Genomic DNA, 14197 nt, shown 5'->3' on the forward strand with positions numbered 1-14197 from the left:
TTTATGCTTGTGTGTATCCTGTTGGTGCTTATGTTGTTCCTTCAAATGTGTTGTTCTTGTCTATTGGCAGCTAGCTGTGGCTGTATAGCATGTACGTTTTCGTTGTGTGTGTTTTTGGAAATGCCCAGTGCCACCGCTGGCTGCATTTGCCATCAGGATAGTGAGACCTCTGGGGACTGGAAAGAATAATCCCATAGATCTTGGGTATAGTCCATCACAGCAGGATTCCAGTGAACAGGTACAAATTCCCCTTTTTTTCAAAACTAACTGGAAATTTACTGACATTTTGGAGGAAGCCTGAACTTATACTATTCCACTTAGAAGGGAATGTTTTTAATAAGAAATATGAAATATAAGTATGAGCATACAATGGAATAGCCCCTTCTGCTCATGTATCCAGTAGCAGTAATGTTCACATTAACAGAGGAACTAGGACTCCCACAGGACAAATCTTGTAGGATGTTAGGGAAGACATTATCTCACATATAAATAAGGTAATTGCACTACAGCAAGAGTTTGGTTAGATGCTATTCCTCATGGATGTCCAAGATTTTTTCTCTGACTAGTGGCCTTTCAGATTTATATCTAACATGACTCATAAACTACAGGAAAAGTGCTTCCTCTACATTTTACTTGATTTTCTTCAGCTATGTATGACACAAAGACACCAGTGATTTTGGTTCTACTTCTGTTTGTTAGTCACACAGTAGGCTTCTTCTTATTTGTATCATGCTCCTTTATTTGCATTGTTTCTTTTAAATTTGCTCAAAATGCTTTCAATTCTACAGCTATTGTTTTTAAATTAGTTTTTACAGCCAATAGGGTATCAGTCACACAGAAGTCACACAGAAGTAAATAGAATTTGTACTACACCACCACTGAAGAAAACTGGTACAACACTCACTACAGTTATCATTGCCTTATACATCAATTGTTTGTACAGAATACACACATTATAACATAATAATAACATAAAACAGGTTTGTATTTCAGTTCTCATATACATTCCCTTCTCAAGATCTTTAGTAGTGAATACACACTACATCTTTTCTGAGTCTTTCAGTTTCCATCTTCATAACTTGATAACTTGAATGTGATTGAGAGAATTCACATCCCTAAAAAATCAGAAAAATAAAACCAAATCTGTTATAGTCAGGTGAAACAGTGAGAAAGGAATAAAAGAAATCCATTTAAATATGAAAGAACATTGTATTCTGAAATATCAATAATCTATTCTGTCTGAACTTCCAATTTATGCCTATGTCAGAATTAAGTTCGGATAGTTGGTTTCAAAGTAAGTAGATGGATCAGATTTAAAACAGCAGATATGAAAAGAACTGTTATTGAAGAACTGTTATTTAAGAACTATTTTAAATTATTCTTACAAATGGACAGAAAATATTTTTCCTATCCTAAAAAAAATTTGAGACATCAAAAAAATTTCCCATTTGGTATTGGAATAAAAAAATAAAAATCTCAATCATTGCCTCAGTAGGACAGTCTGGAAAAAATAGGCTTGGATGAGGAAAAGAACTATTTTCTTCTGACCATTTCAACATGCTGCAATTAAGTAAGTTCTGAATTTTGACAATTCTGCTACTCTAATTTGCATACATTTAGAAAACAAAGTAATTTTTAGATAACTTTATAGCGCTGAAATGGGATATTTTAAAGTTTGTTTTACACCAAAGCTTTAAACTTTCCAGAATGAAAACTGATCTAAGATAATGTTGCTAGACTTAACCGTTTCAGAAGAGCTTCTTTGGCTTTGATTACTTGACATCTTCTCATCAGCAAAGATTTCATGAAGAGATTCTCCACTAGATCTTGCAGAGACTTTTTGATTTCATAAACTGCAAATCTTTCTTATGGTAATTTGGCCTCATATAAAAGTGCTTAGGGAATATGCCTGAGGAAGGCTGGCTGTGTTTGATCACTGCTACGCTATGATTTAATATACATTTTAATACATGGCTTGAACATTTGCTAAGTGTTACCTGGTTCAGATTCCTGGACACCTTGAGATAGACTGATGGGCACTGACTTCCCAAATCTCTGTGGCAGATTTAGAAGGGATTTAATAGAACTTCTAGCAAGTGGAGATCTCCCAGGCCTGTATGATGAACTTGGAGCACGCCTAGATAGGCTCTCTCCAAAAGCTCTTCCAAATCTCAGAGGCAAATAAGCACTCGGCTTAATGCTTCTTTCTTCTGGATTGCTTCTTCCAAACCTGAGAGGTAAATTAGCAACTGAATTTGGCACTTTGTTTATTGTAGGTGTGTTCACTTTAATGAAATTTTTTGATCCCCAGTCTTTCATTTCTTCAAAATTCAGACTCCTCTGCTTTTCCTCCAAAATACTGTCTTTAATCTAAAAGAAAAAAGAAAAAAAAAGTCATTCCAGCTACCGATCAGACAAAGTACTTGTTTTCATATTTCCTTAGAAAGCTGCTGGATAACACATTCTTTTCTATTATCTAATGCTTTTAGCTGTATTTGCTGAACTCCATTCTAGTGTGGATTAATTCATTTGAAGATGTTGTGGACCTTTTTAGTCCACTGGCCTCAAGAACACATCTTTGTATCATCTTCCACAACTGAGTCAGTTGGAAACATTTCTGTTTGTTAGTGTTGATAACTCTGCCCTCAGCTTTGTGTGGACAGGAATAGTTCTCAGGTCCATATTTGCTAATATCACTGGTTGAAGTTGTCTGTGGGGAAGATGCTGGCTGTAGTTATGACTTGATACCAGCCTCTTGCTCATCTGGTCTGGATGAATAAGAGGATGGACCAAAACATCTGGAAGTGTACCTTGTTTCTTCCTAGGCATTAGGTGGATGCTTTTGACCCAACATCCTCATGAGCGAACAAAATAAAAGGAAAGTATTTGAGTCAATTCCATGTAAATGCTCTTCTGGCCTTGCAGCATAGAAGTTGTGCTGATCTTTAAGTTACTTTGATCCTCCATTAGTACGGAAGATACAATGATTGTTTATGGGCTGTCAGAGCCAAGAAGCACAAAATCTACTTTTTGTGGCTACGGTAAAGAGCTGACCTCAGTATGTTACACATTTCATGATGTCAAATGCAGCTGCTACCTGAAAAATCACTATATCAATGTGACTCTTGGCTATTTATTAGTGTTTCTTCCCTGGGTGTATTGAAAATCACTCCTACTAATTTATTTCTTTTTGTCACAAAAATAGTTTTCCTTAGCAGAGATTTTTTACTTCAGCTGAAGACATGAATTCTACTAATCCTAATTTCAATTTCCTATCTATGTTTCATGGCTTCCCTAGCTATTGGGAGAGAAGGAGAATGAACCACTCTAGTTCATACTCCATGATTAAAATGTTAAACAAATGATGTCTCTGATTGCACTTGTGCACCTGAAGTATATCAAAGAGAGATCTAAAGACCAGGAGATTTCACTAAAATAATTAAAGGTGTATTTTGGCTTGAAGTATCTTTATTACAGTAATGATGATGAGACAAAAAAAGGTTGGCTCTTATTTCCCAGGGAGTGTTTGCGGGATAGACAAGAAAAAATGTGCACAGATGAACTGTGCAAATTTGATCTGGCATCTATTGAGATATAACAAATGTGCAACCTTGCAAAGATATTTTTATAGCCAATTTCCAGAATAGAATTTTAAGTCTATTAACTACACTAGATTTATAATAGTCCCTGTTTATCATTATTCTTTGAATATTACAAGCATACCTTTATTAATTTTGCATTAATAATGCATTTGTTATATTATGTGCATGAAATACGTGACAGGAATGTTAACTGAGACCCCACTGTGTAAGTAAACATGTCAGAAAAAGTCTCTCCTATCGCAAGGCTGGATTGCAAGAAAATTGATACATGCATTGATTTACACAGTATGTGTTTGAGAGCAAGCAAATTTCCTAAAAATTCTCTCCGCAAGACTTTTTTATACTGCACTGTGTAGTTCCTGTGAAATGAAGTTAGGAGAGCCTTTATCAATAAATTCAGTGCTCAGCATTTGACCCACAGTTCCCCCAAATACTACCTTAGTAATACAAATCTTACCTCATAATATTTATCATCAGCGTCTTCTCTGCTCTCCAGGCTGGATTTCATTAGCTCATCTAGGCACACACCATGTGGTGTTAGAAACGCCACTGTACCCAAAGTAAGTAGAATAAACTTCTGGGTTGAAATGATTTCCATTTCTCTCAAATGAAGCTTAGTTAGAAAGCTCAGAATCTCTACAGAAAAGCAAGCTGTCATCATTTTATATGATCAGAAAACAAAAAGATGCTGTTTCCTATGACATCAATCTCAAAAGCCTCGGTTCTTAATATTAATTAGGGAAGTAATTTGAATGTATTTGAAGAATGTTGGGAATTTCTTTTGTGAACCTCTTTAATCAACATAGCTTCTTGTTAGCTGACTTTACAAATATTTTCTTCTAATGAAATGTATCTTAATTAACTAAATTTGAAAGCCATAATACAACAGCCAAAATGCGTTGCAACTATTTGTATACGAAACCACCTTACTTTTTCTTTTGTATCAGTGACCTCAGAAGTACTAAGAAAGGAAGCTTTTTCCATGCATGTATTCTTTAGTAGTCCTTTTGGATCACATGATTTTTTTTGGATGCATACAACTGAAGACATTTGACCCATTGAAATCAAATGCTGTGTATTGAGGTTCCTGATTGGATCGTAAGAGGTATTTTTCATCAGTGAGATCTATTGATGTACATAGTGTCTATACTCTAAATGTAAATGTTAATTTGTACTCTGACTGAAATAGGAACATGTTTTTAAAATCCTGCTCATCACTTACATTTTTAGACAGTTCAAAAGCTGTGTTAGTTTTTATGTTCTTAAGGCCAAATTTCCAACAGCAGTTTTTAAAAAGGCTTCTGCCACTTTGTTGCATGTGATGACAGCACTGGACTGCCTGTGCTTGCTCTGTCCTGGAAAGTGATTCAAGCTGCATATTAAACATGCCCTTAAGGCACACACTGAATTGATTGCTAGGTAGGCCAGTGAGCCAAGCTGCCACAGAAAAGCATATTGTGATGTTCTGCCATTTGTTACATTTAAATTCTGAAAAAGATTGCCTAAATCTCTTATGTTAATACTTAAAATCAGCTGCATAAGGAGAAATCTTATCTCGTGGTAGATATTCAGACTGGTAGATTGGACTCTAGACAAGTTGATAGTATTTACTGCACTGCGGGTCTGACGCATTTGCAAATAAACTCATTTTAGAATTAAGATGGCTGCTTGTATGGGTTTAAAGCTGTGTGGCACACATCTGCTTTAGTTTCTCTGAAATGAAGATCCTGGAGGCTTTAAAACTGCTTTGTATTTGAGTTAAAAAATCTCTCTCAGGACTTATGACTACCACAAATCACATGCAGGAAACTGCTCTGACAGACTCATAGAGTCATTTGAATTGGAAGAGGCCATTAAAGATCATCTAGTTCAACACCCCTGCAATGAACAGGGACACCTATGGCTGGATCAGATTGCTAAGAGCTCTGTCCAACTTGACCTTGAGTGTCTCCAGGAATGGAGCTTCCTCTGCTTCTCTGGGCAACTTGTTCCAGTACCTCACCAATACCACTGTAAAAAACTTCTTCCTTATGTCCAATCTAATTTTCCTCTATTCTAGTTTGAAACCATTTCCCTTTTACCTTGAAACCATTTCCCAGTTCCTGTAACTACATAAGAGGAAACACTAAACATAAGTTGTGTAACAGAGCTACGTTCTAGTGAAGCATCTGTCATATCACCCTGAAGGAGCAGTAGACTAAACAGGCTGTGTGTCTCTTCTTACCTGGTAATTCCTGAGAAATACTGCTCTTTTAGCCTAGCCTCAGTGCCAGCCCACCTGCTGTTGCTCCCCGTTCCAGATAAACGGTGTAACTGCATCAGAGGAGTGCTGAATGCCTTCCCTTGAGTTCTCTGAACTATGGGTTCCAGCTCAGGAATCAGATGTAATCCTATCCCTGAGATAAGGACCACTAGATTTTCAGACACTAAGACATTCATTTGCTGTGTCATCCATTCCTCCAGCAGGGCTGAGACTGGGAGCACAGCTGTGTCAGGTGAGCCATGTGTGGGGATCTGTCTTGCTACCAGTATCTAAGGTGAATCTGTTAGATACAGTGTGTAGGGATATGTCCCCTTTCCCAGAAAGAGAAATCCTGTTCAGAGTGGAAGTGGAAAAGTTGTAGTTTCTCTTGGGTGGAGATAGTGAGGAAGATTCTGCACATTTTTTTATGTGACAGGAGAGCATCAAATTGATAAATTATATGAGAATGGTATTAGAGAGCTAATTAGGAGTTCCTTGTGAGAAAAGAATACATTTTAATTAGTCACTGCCTTTTGTATGCAGCTTTCCCTTGTTGCTATAGACATTATTTGCATTCATTTTCTCTTTGTTCCTTTTCTCTGTCTTTGCTTTCTGGCCCTGCCTGACAGCAGAAAAGGCTGGGTTCAAAGATCTGAGACTTCCTTCAGAGAACTGTTGGAAAAAATGAAATGTTACAGGAAAATAAGCACAGTTCTGCACCAACGCAATGCTTTGCCTTGCAACCTCTTTTGTACAAGATGTGGTTTTGGATTGGGATGTGGTGGATGGGCAAGGGAAAAGATACTTGAGCAGTAAAGATTGCTGAAGCATAGTTGTTGGTATTTATTTACATACACAGTCTCTTATAGGAAGTAAAAAAGCATCACCTTCCCTCAAATTGCCTTGGTAACAGCCCTCCTCTAAGAATAGGTGAACTTTTTTGTTTGGAAAATAATAAATATTCCTGGGGTGGAGTGGAGATTTGGGAGTACTAGAAGCCAGGCCAAATTCTTTGGAAAACAGAGGGAATAAAAGGAGGACCCTAAAAGGAACCTGTGTCTTCTTGGTGCTGAGGCAGGTTGGGGCAGCAGTTGCCTCTTTTCACTGAGAACTGAGTGTGAGTTTCTGACTCTCTGGAGCCTCATGTCACACGGCTTCCATCTGTGGGAGCAGATGGATTTTCCAAATTCCTTTTCTTTATGCTAACAATAAAAACAATAATGAATGCAATTCCTGTGCTAATAACTGTGGAACGTGTGGTCATTTACCATTTGGTTTTCTTTTAAGTTACTGCTGGATTATGAACTTATCCTGATCAATGGCTTTTCAATTAGCTATGTGGAAAGTTTTGATCTCTGAACGAAATGGAATTGGCAAGATCCAAAAACTCTCCTGCACTGTTTGGCACAAACACAAATTCTGTTTTCCCTAGACAGAATACGAAAAATTATTGCTGTTTTCAAAGGTGTATTAGCTTTTCCTGGCATTCAGTTTGTCTCCGACGTGCACTGATTTTCTAAGACAATGAACAATGAAGTTTTCAGGTAGTTTGCATGCCAGGCAGTGTTGTACATACCCTGTACTTTCTCACGAGTTAATTTTCCTCTGATGGCACTACAGCAGGAACTCTTTGGAAATTTCAAGTCAAGCAGTTATGAAGACTGATCATTATCTTTCCTGTGGTAGGACTTCTCAGACCCAAGAGCTCAAGTACAAGAATGTGACTGCAAATTCTGCTGTGTTTTGACCATCTCCAGTAGTGACATAAGCTGGCCAAGGTAACTTGTAATGTAGGGAGCATCCTGTGATGACTTACTAAAATGATTTATTTTGAGAAGGAAGACATACTCACTAGTGGCACAGTGCTGGGGAGGAGGGCTACCCATACCTGAACAGCTCCAGCATGATCCACACAAAGTTCAGATTAAGGTGTATGGGGGCCTTTAAGTACTGTTAAAAACAACTTTAGTGTTCCTAGCCTCTTGTCCCAGACTTGTTTTGTCTTGCTGTCTTACATCACTCATCAGCCAAGCTATTCAGAGGACTTGATCATAACTGAACTCATGGTCTGAAAATTCCCCAGACAGTTAAATAGGAATGAGCCCACTCAGCTGCATGTGAATTAAGCTTTACAGAGCCAATTTTAAGAGTTTTCCTGCAGATGTATGTTAGAAACAAAGACAAAGAAGTGCTTGCTTCTTCTCTCCATTTAGTGTAGGTAGACATAGGTGAGAGCATTTATTTTAACTTACTGGTACAACAGTGAGGTCAATCTGGTCTGTGATGAGTTACTACAATAACTTGATGTATATCTACTTTAAAAATTTGGCCTTAAAATGTAATTAGTAGTAATAGTATGAGTAGCTCAATTTCATAAACAACTCAAGGTACAGTAAATTATTTGATTCCAATGAAAGAACAAGTTTTAATATTGTTCCTTCTGTTTCTTATAATAATATAGTGATAAACCCTTATCTATTATTAACAACATATTTTGTGAAAATTGCATGTTATACGACTCATGCCACCAATAAGCATCCGCGCATTTCCATAATGATAAATCATTCATAATATATTCATTTTGCCTTTAGGTATTATATGACCTATTCTATGGCTCATTTTGAAGTAAGAAGATTTAAAAATGTATCATTTTTTTCACTGGCAAACAATTCTATTTGTTTTTCAACCTCTCCTATGGAATCTGATTCTGAGTTGTGCTGCCATTGCTATGTTGTGCTCCAGTTTCGATATGCAATTCAAGGTGTGTTTGCCTGTAATGTATATAGATCTAAGCATATTCATACCTTCATTGCAGTCAATACCCTGACATTGTACATGTGTGTAGGCCTAGTTTCCCTGTCATACTGAGAATAAATATTTAAGTGATCAGTAGAACCAGTGAAGCTTGGCTTCCCATGACTTTGTGAGCGAAGAGTAAATGCCAGTATGGTTTCTATGAAGTACGTTATGGACTAGCCTTACTGCAGGATCCTTGCATGAGCAACATGTCTGTCCTCTCTTGCCTTGTCTGTTATCAAGACACAACATTTCAGTGACACTTCAACCATGCCAAATTCAACTGAACTTAGCTTGCAGATTTGAAAGTTATAAGGGTCATTGACAAACACACATTTCTGCACAGAGAAACAGATCTGCCTCATTTCATTAGGAAACCAGTACTAAATCAGGAAAGGCTCTGGTGAAATACTACAGGTATAAAGCCTCAAAATCTGTTCAATTACTGTGAGCATGGTGAGAGTTTCTATCTTTATTAATGAGACATCATGTCAGCTTTGGTGATTTTGAAAGGAAATTGGGAAATTTACTCTTCTATGAAGGTACTCTTCTTTCTGTAGGATGGATTGGCAAGGAAACAAACCCACAACTTGGTGAAACTACTTCCCCTGAATCACACTTTTGCTTTTAAACCAGATGTTCAAATAGCTCTGAGCTTTCCTATTAGCTGGGCAGAAGTAGACAAAAGACAAATGCATGCAAACATTAAGGTATAAATAATCTTATTTTAAGGCTAGTCCTTATGAATCAAAGTGTCTAAAAATATTGCCACCTTCATCAGCTAAATCCAGAATATATCTATATAACTTCACATTTTAATGTTTTTTTGTTTGTTTGTTTCCCTTGAGCTTTTGGAGCAGCAGAACAGCATGGGAGACAGAAAACAGTAAGAGGCTTAAGTTATTATGGTAACAGTCTGAAAACGACTTAATCTTCCTGTTAAAAAAGATGTGATCAATAATTTAAAGTTAGACAGGTTCTTCAATTATACATTGGTGTTTGTAATGAAATAAACATGTTTTCAATAGCATTTGGGATATAAATGCATTCTTCTTTTCTACTAACAGCTCTGTAGAGTGTAATAGTGTACTTACCAATCTAATACAGTGTGTAGCAGCTCTAGCCCATTCTTGTATATTAAAAATTAAACCTCTTTACCATACATTATTAAAAGTGCTTTGGTTGGCTGCAAATCAAAAAAGACTTCATAAAGTCTTATAAGAGAAGAAAGAAAAATCTGATTAAATCTAGGGTCTCCAAGTTTTCCCTTTCGGTTTTCAGTTCAGAACCTCTGTTCGTTATAGATATCGATGTCTTTTTCCCTGTTCTTCCCCTTTTCAGAATGACTTTTTTTTTTTTTTAGAAATATGGTGCTCATCTAATGGGTCCCTTGCATCTCCTATAAAAACACTGAAGAGCATGAAAATTGCACAACTTGTTAGATGAGTTGTGGATTGCAAGGTCTGATATTCAATTTAGGAAAAAACATAGGCAATTTAGAAGAAGAAAAAAAAAAAAATAAAGGAAAACAACTCGTTTCCTTTAGTTAGAAAGAGTCTGCATGCATTTTATTGACAAAGCTGGAGAAGGAAGAAGGTCCGGCTGATTTGAGGCCAAGCTTCTTTCTCTTTCTTCATGTAACTTTTCAAAGGGAAGTGGAAGAGAAAAATCTTCTTTTCATCCATGCTTTTTCTTTGACGGTGATGTTAGACAGTATCCTGGAACAGGAAATAGGATTTCAGTGGGAAGTACTGACTTTGCAAATAATGGTAGAGGAGGTGACTGTGTCATCAGTTAACTTTGAGCTGAGCATTAGCCACGAGGTTGGCAACATCTCTTTACACCGTGAAAAAATGATAGGGAATGCCACTCTTCTCCACTACTTTCCCTCTTGATTCTTTTTTCAAATGGTCCAGGTATACCTGTTGAATCTGAGATACAGAGGACAGATCTTTGTGAAGGTCTGATACATTGATCTCTGTACGAACAAGGGATCACTAAGTTTCTAGTAGGAAGACTGCAAGTAATGAGGCACAATTGGGTGCTGGAGCTCATGTACTGTCAGTTCTGTAGCATTTCCAAACCATTTCACAAAATGCCCAAATTTATGAAAAACATTTATCGATCCTGCTCAGAGTCACCAGTAGTGCCCAACATTTCTGTCATAGGCTGACAGTGACCTGAGGTCACATTTTAATTCTTGATATATTGGCTTGAATATCAAATAAATACTTTCTAGAGGAAGCACTTTTCCTCAAAATCCTTATCAAATTCCAAGTCAGGTTATCACCACTCAGTTCTCAGACAATCTGATCTACCTGTAGATGTCTCTGTTCATTGCAGGGGAATTGGACTAAATGGCCTTTAAGAGTCCCTTCCAACTCAAATGATTTTATGATTCTCTGAAAATCAGGGGATTTTAGCTGTGGTAGCAAAGGAGTGATTATGGCAGGTGCTGCATGGTAGGGGAAATGTTTGGAGAGGGGAGAACTGCCTATGATGTGCCTGTGGATTAATCAGAGCAAGAGGTAGAAGCAGAAAGAACAGGAACAGGAACTGTAAACTTGGAGATCCTGTGCAGGGCATCTATCCAAAGCACAGATTCTTGCTTTATAAAGTGTAAGAACTGAGTAAATTTTGAGTTATACGGTTATAATTCCATTGCTGGATTGTAGTGACTGTATAAGGCCACTTGAGTTTTGCTATTATAGTTTATGACATCACCTCAATCCCCAGGTGGATTTACAGCACTGTAATTTTTTACAGTCATGAGCTATTTATTTTTCTATTTACAGCAGTGCATTACTAGAGATACTGATAACACTCACCTAATTCTATCATATAGTTCCCTATATTCTTGCGTGTGGGTTTTTTTGGGGGAGGGGGGGGTTCAGAAAAAATTAAAGCCATTCTTTAGGAGCAGACTGCTCCTAAAGAGGGGGAAGCTGCATCATCTGCCTCTCTTTGTCTCTGTGAAGACTGTTTAATTTAGCAACTGTTTGTCCAGACATGGGAAGGCATAATGACTACCAATCTCACACGGCAGTAGGACAAACAGCTGTAAGCCTCCCACACTCATGTATTTCTTTTTCTTCCCCCCTGCTGCACATTAATTTCTCAATTAAGGTTCATCTCACTCGCCTCTTGCACAGGATGCCACCATAATAGAAGGCTGAGGGGCGGCCAGCATGGTGCGTTTCAGGCAGAAACAGGGCTTGGTCTTGACACCACACTACTGCAACCCCATGGATTTGGGTTCAGAACAGATGGACTTAACAGTTAATTTGATTAGTTGTGTATATGGCAGGGAGGTAATCACAGTGAAAGGGGAAGAACACGGTAGGTAGCTAATTTAAGTGTCATGCTCTGGGCTGCTGCAGTGTCACAGCCATGTCCTGCTCCACAGGTAATTGTGCCAATTATTTAGTGCAAATAGATAACTTGTGTCTAACAGTGAGCTCAACGGGACATCCACCCATTGTACCCTGAGAGTGGGACAGCACAAACTTGGCAGCAATACTGGGCAGCTATTTAGGAGAGTTAAAAAGATTTGAATGAAGAGGTAGGGGATGCCCAGAAGCCTTTGACTGTGATGGAAGTAGTTGACCTTGGCATTTAGAAAACTCGGTGTCCCTACTTACATCTTTCAGTATGGCTTGCATTGATATCACTGCGGGTCATAAAGTTTGTCTGTGGCTACAAGGAACAGAACCTTTGTCTCCACAGGCAAACTCATTGGTATATATTGGACAAGTCCGCAGGACCATGGTTTTAGATGAACAAAAATTATCAGAATGGATTTTTGTTAAGAATACTAAGTTATCTTCAGTTCTACTCCAGAAAATTACCACTGCTGAGTTACAGGATCTGCCACATGTGGGAGATGTTTTTGTTTCCCTTTGTTTTGAGCAATGAGACACTAAATTTGAACCATGATAATCATTTAGTTTTGTTTTCATTATGGGATGTGAAGAAATATGCAAATAAATCCATCTTGATATAACCCCGCTTTGCAAAGACATCCAACATCAGACTTTTGCTTAGAAAAAACAACCATGCACCCCCATTATTGACATTAAATCTACAATCTACTGATTTTGATCATAATTCATATTTTCAGGATGTAGTTTTAATTGAATACCTATAAGCTAAGATGGCTAGACGCTAACAGATGGATTTTAGCTCATGCCCTTCTAAAAACTAATAAGTACAATACGTATTGCAGTTTCAAATGAGTCAGTTTTTGTCAGAATTTTGTGTACTCTATTCCAGGTAAGCTTATGGTAGTGCCTAAAACAGCACAGCATTTTCTAGATTATGAAACATTTATCAACGTTGGTAAAATATCTAAATTAGGATATTAAGCAGTAAAGTATCTAAATTAGGATATTGTGCAGTTTGGTTATCATTCTTTTAGTGCACACAGTGCTGTACACTGAAACGACGACAACAAAAAAAACCAGCTTTAACGGATTTATTCAGCATTCTCTCAATTTAACCACATGGGGGCATGAGATATTTATTTAAGAGAACTTTAGACAGAGGATCGGGAGATAGAAGTAGGTAGCAAATCTTACTGGTAAACATACAAGAATTGTCACTTGCTCATTAGCATTTTACTTGCAATTAAAAATAGATACCAATTGTGATAAATGTCCTTAACCTAAGATATATCTTAAAAAAACAACCAAATATACAAAATACCAATGTCAATAAGAAAGATTATGAAATCAGACTTTAAACATTCCCATTAGTTAATTTGGCCTTTAAATATACTTTTATGACACTATTTTGAATTCTGGTGGCTCTGTGAACAAAATCAGAAATCCTCCATATAACCCTACAAATCTGACTTAAATAACCTGGACGTTTAAATTAAATGAAAAGGATGCTGCTCTGATATATAGTGACCTAGATCTGGAGTAAATTCATTTCATTAATTGCTTAGATGACATTAATTTTTGTCATTCACTTGCAAGATTAGTAATATGCTCTATACATTTAGGCCCAGATCCAACAAAGCACATAAAATCATAGTTAATGATGTTAAGTACTTGAGTAGTTTTCCTTGAACATATGTCGTAAGCTGAGTACATCTTGAAGTACATTCCAACACAAGGAAAGTGACACAATCAAACCTTTAATTGTTTTAAAATGGAATTCAAAATGCAATGCGATTCTTTGCACTTTACACTGAAAAAAATGCATGCTATAAGACTCTCTTGGGATAGAGATGACTAAACCTATTTATCCACTTTGGTTTCCGAAGGGAATGAATGCTCATTGTTTTCTGATGTAGTTTTACACAAATTTATAAAATTATTTTGCTCAGACAACTGGTTTATCTAAAGCAGAATATTTACATGAATATTTCCAAGTCTGTTATTTTATAGACTTTTTTATTTATAAGATAATTTGTGCATTTTAGTGGTGTTTAAGAGAATGGAATACTTTTACGTCTGCTTCTGTAATGATAAATCAAAGCAAAATGAGCAGCAGTAACATGATATAAACCAGTGTTCACAGTACCTGAAAGTTTGTTTCTTTTTAAGATAAG

The 14197-nt window shown here is 37.0% G+C and overlaps 1 protein-coding gene across 9 annotated transcripts in view; it reads right to left on the minus strand.

Annotated features, from left to right (window-relative positions):
• Window positions 1–714: 714 nt before the first annotated feature.
• Window positions 715–14197, minus strand: part of NPVF (neuropeptide VF precursor) — a 48607-nt gene continuing 35124 nt past the window's right edge. For 4 of the 9 annotated variants that reach the window (XR_014883896.1, XR_014883894.1, XR_014883886.1 and 1 more), the window contains 2 exons: window positions 9735–10358; window positions 2260–2370 (listed from right to left, as the gene is read on the minus strand). Coding sequence is in view for 1 of the 9 variants with exons in the window: in XM_031554047.2 (XP_031409907.2) it covers window positions 1108–1115; window positions 1998–2370; window positions 4060–4263 (585 nt within the window). In the remaining 8 variants the exon portion in view is untranslated. The other 5 variants (XR_014883898.1, XR_014883895.1, XR_014883890.1 and 2 more) reach the window with 2 other exon arrangements.

This window comes from Meleagris gallopavo, chromosome 6 (genome assembly GCF_905368555.1).
Source record: "Meleagris gallopavo chromosome 6, MGAL_WU_HG_1.1, whole genome shotgun sequence".
NCBI classification, from domain to species: Eukaryota; Metazoa; Chordata; class Aves; order Galliformes; family Phasianidae; genus Meleagris; species Meleagris gallopavo.